Source organism: Durio zibethinus, chromosome 2, assembly GCF_047325235.1.
Source record: "Durio zibethinus cultivar Kanyao isolate XHJ-2024 chromosome 2, ASM4732523v1, whole genome shotgun sequence".
NCBI lineage: Eukaryota > Viridiplantae > Streptophyta > Magnoliopsida > Malvales > Malvaceae > Durio > Durio zibethinus.
In genome coordinates, this window is record NC_143163.1 from 5,200,050 (window position 1) to 5,206,414 (window position 6,365).

The 6,365-nt window shown below is 29.3% G+C and overlaps 1 protein-coding gene across 1 annotated transcript; it reads left to right on the top strand.

The window, feature by feature from the left end:
- The first annotated feature begins 2,438 nt into the window (after window positions 1–2,438).
- LOC111308321 (serine carboxypeptidase-like 17) lies at window positions 2,439–6,011 on the top strand. Its single transcript, XM_022906641.2, has 14 exons — window positions 2,439–2,699; window positions 2,814–2,959; window positions 3,105–3,181; window positions 3,276–3,398; window positions 3,606–3,708; window positions 3,932–3,969; window positions 4,071–4,172; window positions 4,272–4,358; window positions 4,462–4,617; window positions 4,719–4,790; window positions 4,882–5,000; window positions 5,179–5,292; window positions 5,405–5,459; window positions 5,559–6,011. The coding sequence occupies exons 1-14, from the start codon at window positions 2,587–2,589 to the stop codon at window positions 5,640–5,642; spliced, it is 1,389 nt and encodes a 462-aa protein (XP_022762376.2). The 5' UTR covers window positions 2,439–2,586; the 3' UTR covers window positions 5,643–6,011.
- Window positions 6,012–6,365: the final 354 nt, after the last annotated feature.

The window sequence follows — 6,365 nt, forward strand, 5'->3', positions numbered from 1 at the left end:
TGATGGTAGAAAGACATTTTTGTAATAATGGTTGTAAAGGTATTATAGTAATTTAGACAATTATGGTAAGATGAGTATTTTATTAATTAAGTTAAAAGGGATATTATTGTAATTTTAATTTCTCATAGAAAGAGGGACATTATAGTCAATTTGAATGTATTTAATTCAATTATCAAGTAATTAAAAAGGTTTATGACTATTTCTAATGAGATTAATTTCATATTTTTTATGGATTTTAAAATTTAATGAGTAATTTTGCAAAAATAAAAAAAGTATTTTCGTAATTATGCTTAGAGAGTATTAATGGTCAATTATAATATGAGGAATATTTTTATAATTATGGTATGAGAGGCAATATATGAAGCAATCAAAAGAGTTTTTTTTTTTTTTTTTGTAATTATGATTAGAGGATATTATAGTAATTTTTGCTTATTATAATATAAGGTTATTTTCGTAATTATTGTAAGAAGATATTTTCGTAATTATGGTAAAAAAGTATTATAACAATTTCAAAAAAATATAATATGAGGTTTTTTTTTTTTTTGTAATTATGTTAGGAAGAGCATTATATTCATTTTGGCAAAAGATGGTTGGATAGTATTTTTGTAATTATGGTTATAGAGGTATTATAATAACTTTGGCCAATTATGTTAAAAGAGATATTTTAGTAATTATGTTAAAAGGGATATTATATTAATTTTGACTAATTATAATGAAGGTTATTTTCATAATTATGGTAGAAAAAGCATTATACAAATTAATCAAATGGGTAATTTTTTTGTAATTATGATTAGAGTGTATTATAATAATTTGAACCAATTATAATATAAGGGGTATTTTGCATAATTATGGTGAGAGGGCATACATATAATTACAATTAGAAGGTATTATAAAAATTTTAACAAATCATAATATGTGAGATATTTGCGTAATTATGATAAAAAGGACATTATAATAATTTTGGCATATGATGGTGGAAAGACATTTTTGTAATAATGGTTGTAAAGGTATTATAGTAATTTGGACAATTATGGTAAGATGAGTATTTTATTAATGAAGTTAAAAAGGATATTATAATAATTTTAATTTTTCATAGAAAGAGGGGCATTATAGTTAATTTGAATGTATTTAATTCAATTGTTAAGTAATTAAGAAGGTTTATGACTATTTCTAATGAGATTAATTTCATATTATTTTATAGATTTTAAAATTTAATGAGTAATTATGCAAAAATAAAAAAAATATTTTTGTAATTATGCTTAAAGAGTATTAATGGTCAATTATAATATGAGGAATATGTTGTAATTATGGTACAAAAGGCGATATATGAACAATCAAAAGAGTTTTTTTTTTTGTTTTTGTAATTATGATTAAAAGATATTATAGTAATTTTAGCTTATTATAATATAAGGTTATTTTCGTAATTAGTGTAAGAAGATATTTTCGTAATTATGGTAAATAAGTATCATAAAAATTTCAACAAAATATAATATGAGGTTCTTTTTTGTAATTATGTTAGGAAGAGCATTGTATTCATTTTGGCAAATGATGGTTGGATAGTATTTTTTAATTATGGTTATAGAGATATTATAATAACTTTGGCCAAATATATTAAGAAAGATACTTTAGTAATTATGTTAAAAAGGTATATTATATTAATTTTAATTAATCATAAAAAAGAGGCAATTTAGATATATGTAATTCAATTATTAAGTAATTAAAAGAACATTATAATCATTTTGAAATCCATTGATTTAATATTATTATATGGATGTTAAAATTTAATGAGTAATTATTAAATAATAAAAAATATATATTTGTAATTATACTTAGAGTGTTTTATAATAATAAAAATGTATTGTAATTATACTTAGAATGTATTAGGCGAAGCAATCAAAAAAATATTTTTTATATTATAATTAAAGAATATTGATTTTAGTCAAATAAAATATGAAAAGTATTTTAATAGTTATAATAAAAAAATTTTTGATATAGTACATCTCAAACAAAAAAAATCCAAATATATATATATATATATATAATTTTATAGTTTTTAAAAGTATTTATTTAATAATTTTAAAGAAAAGTAAAGAAAAAAAAGTAAAGCTCAAAAAATAAACAAGAAAAAAAGTAAAAAAAAAAAGTTTTGAATAACGAGTCTCACACATTAAAATATAATACTTATAAATATATATAGTTTTATAATTTTTAAAAAATTTATTATTTTTTTTTTAAAGAAAAAAATGTGACCCAATGGGATGAAGACATGTGACATGGTTTGGAAAAGCATGGCAGCCGTACGTCCACTCTTAAAAGTTAAAAAACCGAAAAAAAAAGCAAAAAAGCCAATGGGGTAATGACACGTGGTATTGTGGGCAAAGTCTGTTCGTCAACCAAGTTCCTTAACGTATTAGCTCATCAGAACTCATAATGCAGCAGAAATTGTACATAAGCATGGCAGTCTTTGTCATTGACTGGCAGCTCTGTTCCTTGAGGAGAAGAGGTAGAGCCCCAGCTAACTCAAATTAAAAAAATTGGTGCGGCCAAAAGGCAGAGCACGAGATATTCTGTAAGCACTTGATCAGAATGTTTCTTCGACTACTTTTACTTGTAATCATCTTCAAGGTTTCCATGTCACAGTCAATAATCCAGACTTTACCAGGCTTTTCTGGTAATCTTCCCTTCAAACTTGAAACCGGGTATGTTTATATTGAAGAACTTCTGCAGTTTATGCTGCATTTTTTGCTCCTTATAATTCCAATGTGAGTGTCAAACTATTGATTCTAGCTGTTTCTTGCATTGATCAATTTAAGGTACATTGGAGTAGGTAAGTTGGATGAAGTGCAACTATTCTATTACTTCATTGAGTCTGAGAGGAACCCAAGAGATGACCCCCTTCTGCTTTGGCTCACCGGTGGCCCTGGTTGCTCTGCATTCTCTGGTCTTGTTTATGAGATTGGTACGTTTCTCATCCTTCACACATGGATATGTCTTCTGCCTTTTGCTCGTCAGACCTTAGACAACAGCCTGTCTTTACCTTATAGTCAACGTCTACCACGAACCAAACGCTTAAGTACGGATGATATCTTTGTGACTATCTGTAGGTCCATTAACTTTCAACTATAATAATTCCAGAGGAACCAAGCCAACATTTAAGCTGAATCCGTATTCATGGACGAAGGTTCTAAGATCTTAGCCAGCTGCTACATTTGTTGTTTATTTTCAAGATAATTATGCAGTCGTTTGTTTCATTGACAATTAGAGCAAATCTACAGGTTGCCAACATTATATTTCTGGATCAACCAGTTGGTACTGGATTCTCATATGCAACAAAAGCAGAAGGATATAATACTAGTGATACATCGTCAGCAGCACAAACCTATGAATTTCTAAGGAAGGTGAGCACAACCTGTTAAAGGGATTAATGGAAGACAGAGAAAACTTTTGGCAACTGATTTACACATTTGAGTTACAAACAAAGAATACTGACTATTAAAGAGACCAAGTTTGCATTTTCCTTTATGCAAGCATACTTAAGCTAGGATTTTGTTCCGGGGGCTCAAAATAGCAGGATTTAATTCTGTTTTGACTGATATATTGTGCAGTGGCTTATGGTACATCCAGAGTTCCTTTCAAATCCACTTTATATTTCTGGTGACTCTTACTCCGGTATAACTGTTCCAATCATCGTTCAGGAAGTGTTAAATGGTATAATTCATGTTTTCAGTAGTTAATTTTTATATATCTTTAACAAGCTTCCATTTTTTGGGTAAAATGAAAGCTGCATAAAAGAGTTTCATATTATTTGAAGCCATTTGTTGCCTGTCAGCAGACAAATAGAAGGAAAATGTAGAAATGGAAACTTTCGTAGAGCATTTCAGTTTTAACATGAGATGTTGATTCATCTTCATTTTTTAAATTATTATTTCAGGTCTTCATATTGGACATCAGCCGCCGATGAATCTCCAAGTACACATCTCCTATTTAATAGCAACTAAAACTTAACTTTCCTTTCCCTGATTGACTTTCCGAGTCATGATTGAAATAATGTTTTTTCTCACTGGACTCAGGGATACATCCTAGGCAACCCTTTAACAGATAGAGACTATGACTTTAACTCTAGGATTTTGTTTGCTTATCGAAAGGCACTCGTATCAAAGAGTCTATATGAGGTAAGGTAATAGTTTCTTTTTAGTCTTTATCATTAATTCATTTCAGTTCTTTGTATAGTGCAATTCTAAAATATGCAATGTACATAAATCTATTTCAAGTCAACAAAAAGAAACTGCAAGGGGGAATATACAACTCCAGATCCAAACGACACAGCCTGCATGTCTGATCTTCAAGCTGTTACTCAGGTGAGCAGGCTAAATTCTATTGGTTTTCATATGATCATTCTTTGATTTTCCAAGTTTTATGCGCACAAAACTGATCAAGCATTTCAAGTTTTATGTTTGCTAGTGCCTTGGAAACTTAGATGAGGCACAAATACTGGAACCGAATTGTGAAAGATTGTCTCCAAAACCCAAAAGAGCAAAGTGGGATCACGGATCACTTGGGGACAGCTCTTTAGCTGTTCTTCTGTCCACTCCTCAGTCTGCTGAACTGTGGTGCCGGGTAAATGACAGATTTCCATCTATTTTAGATTGCAGTACCATACATATGTAGATTAAAGTGACCATTGACCAAGTGTATATAACTAATTTCTTTGTCTGCAGAACTATCATTATCTCTACTCCTACGTTTGGGCTAATGATAAAACTGTCAGAAGCGCTCTTCATATTCGAGAGGTTTATTTAATACTTAATTATAACAAGTGTTGCAGTCTTTGATATCATGTGAATTCTTCAAAGCATCTTCACAGCTGACCAAATTATGCAGGGAACAATTGGGGAGTGGTTGAGATGCAATGGCAGCTTATCCTATGACTATGATGTCTCAACTAGTATTGATTATGAGCGAAACCTGACCAGGGAACAGCTTCGAGCTCTCATTTACAGGTAATGCCATTTAAACTTTTGTTCTTCATAGTTCATAGTTTGCTATACCTGTAAACCATCCATTGATTAAGGATCAAGCTATGGTCTCTTAATTGGTCGAACCACAGGTATTTTCTAGGACTTTTAAGTTTTAATTTCCTAGCTAGTTAAACAAACCTTTTTCTGCTTTCCATCCTAGTGGCGATCATGACATGGTCATTCCTTATTTGGGCACAATAGCATGGATAGAATCATTCAATTTGACAGTCCAGGTTGACTGGTATCCATGGTTGGTTGATGGTCAGGTTGCAGGGTACGTATGTTTCTATTTGATAAATCCATTCTATACTCTTTATCTCCATCTTCCCATGCTACTATTATATTCAAACTTTTCTATTCTCCACTCTGGTTCTTTTCTTTTGAAGATACAATATGAATTACGCGGAGGAGAAGTACTCTTTGACATACGCAACTATTAAGGCAAGAATTCTCTAATCAACCTTTCCAAATTCCAATTATATTTTCATTCAAATGCTACCAAAAGATTGATTGCATCATCAATCTCATGTGGTTGCACAGGGTGGGGGTCACACTGCTCCAGAATACAAGCCTAACGAAGCCCTTGCCATGATTGAAAGGTGGCTCGCTCATTTCCCATTATAAAAGCATAAGAAGCCCCGAGAATCAAGATAATTAATTAGCAGTAGTTAATCTATTTCATAGTTGAACCTTCATGGTTTGAACCAATAATATGACGCTTTCGTTTCATTTGAGATCGAACCAGCTTGGTTTCATTGGTCCATCAAATTATTTATGTTCCCTATATATGCTTCATTATCTGAATTGACCTCATATATGTATATAGGAGCTTGGGTATAATTTCTTGGGCTGACCACAATATGGCTTAAGCCAACCAATTGAAGATTCATGATAGCATACCTGAAATTAGGGTTGTTAACGGTTTCAAATAGCGGTTGTGTAGCGGCATTGTTATTTTTATTTATCATCATTTTAAAGTAATTATTAGTTTTTAAAATAATTTTAATATTATTAATGTTATTGTTAATTGTATATTTTTATTAGTTAATAAAGATTAATTTGTTATTATTATATTATTTTGATTTAATTTAGTTATTTAAAATGTTGCACTTGAAAATTTGATCTAATAGTAAAATATATTTATTCATAGTCAACAGATAGTTATCATCTTCCCCCAATAAATATATATTACAAAAATATCTAAAATATTCATCCCTAATTTTTTAATTAAATTAATTATAATCTTTATCAATTTTATATAAAATATATTTTTTTCATCATATGTATTTATAATATTTATGTTTTTGAATTTTATGTGTATAATAAAAAAATATTTATAATATGCAT

What these genes read in the sequence shown, in the direction of transcription:
- LOC111308321 (XM_022906641.2), top strand. Translation starts at nt 2,587, where the DNA reads ATGTTTCTTCGACTACTTTTACTTGTAATCATCTTCAAGGTTTCCATG. An exon ending in CCCTTCAAACTTGAAACCGG is followed by an intron (nt 2,700 to 2,813) that starts GTATGTTTATAT and finishes GATCAATTTAAG; the next exon opens with GTACATTGGAGTAGGTAAGT. An exon ending in ATCTTCAAGCTGTTACTCAG is followed by an intron (nt 4,359 to 4,461) that starts GTGAGCAGGCTA and finishes TATGTTTGCTAG; the next exon opens with TGCCTTGGAAACTTAGATGA.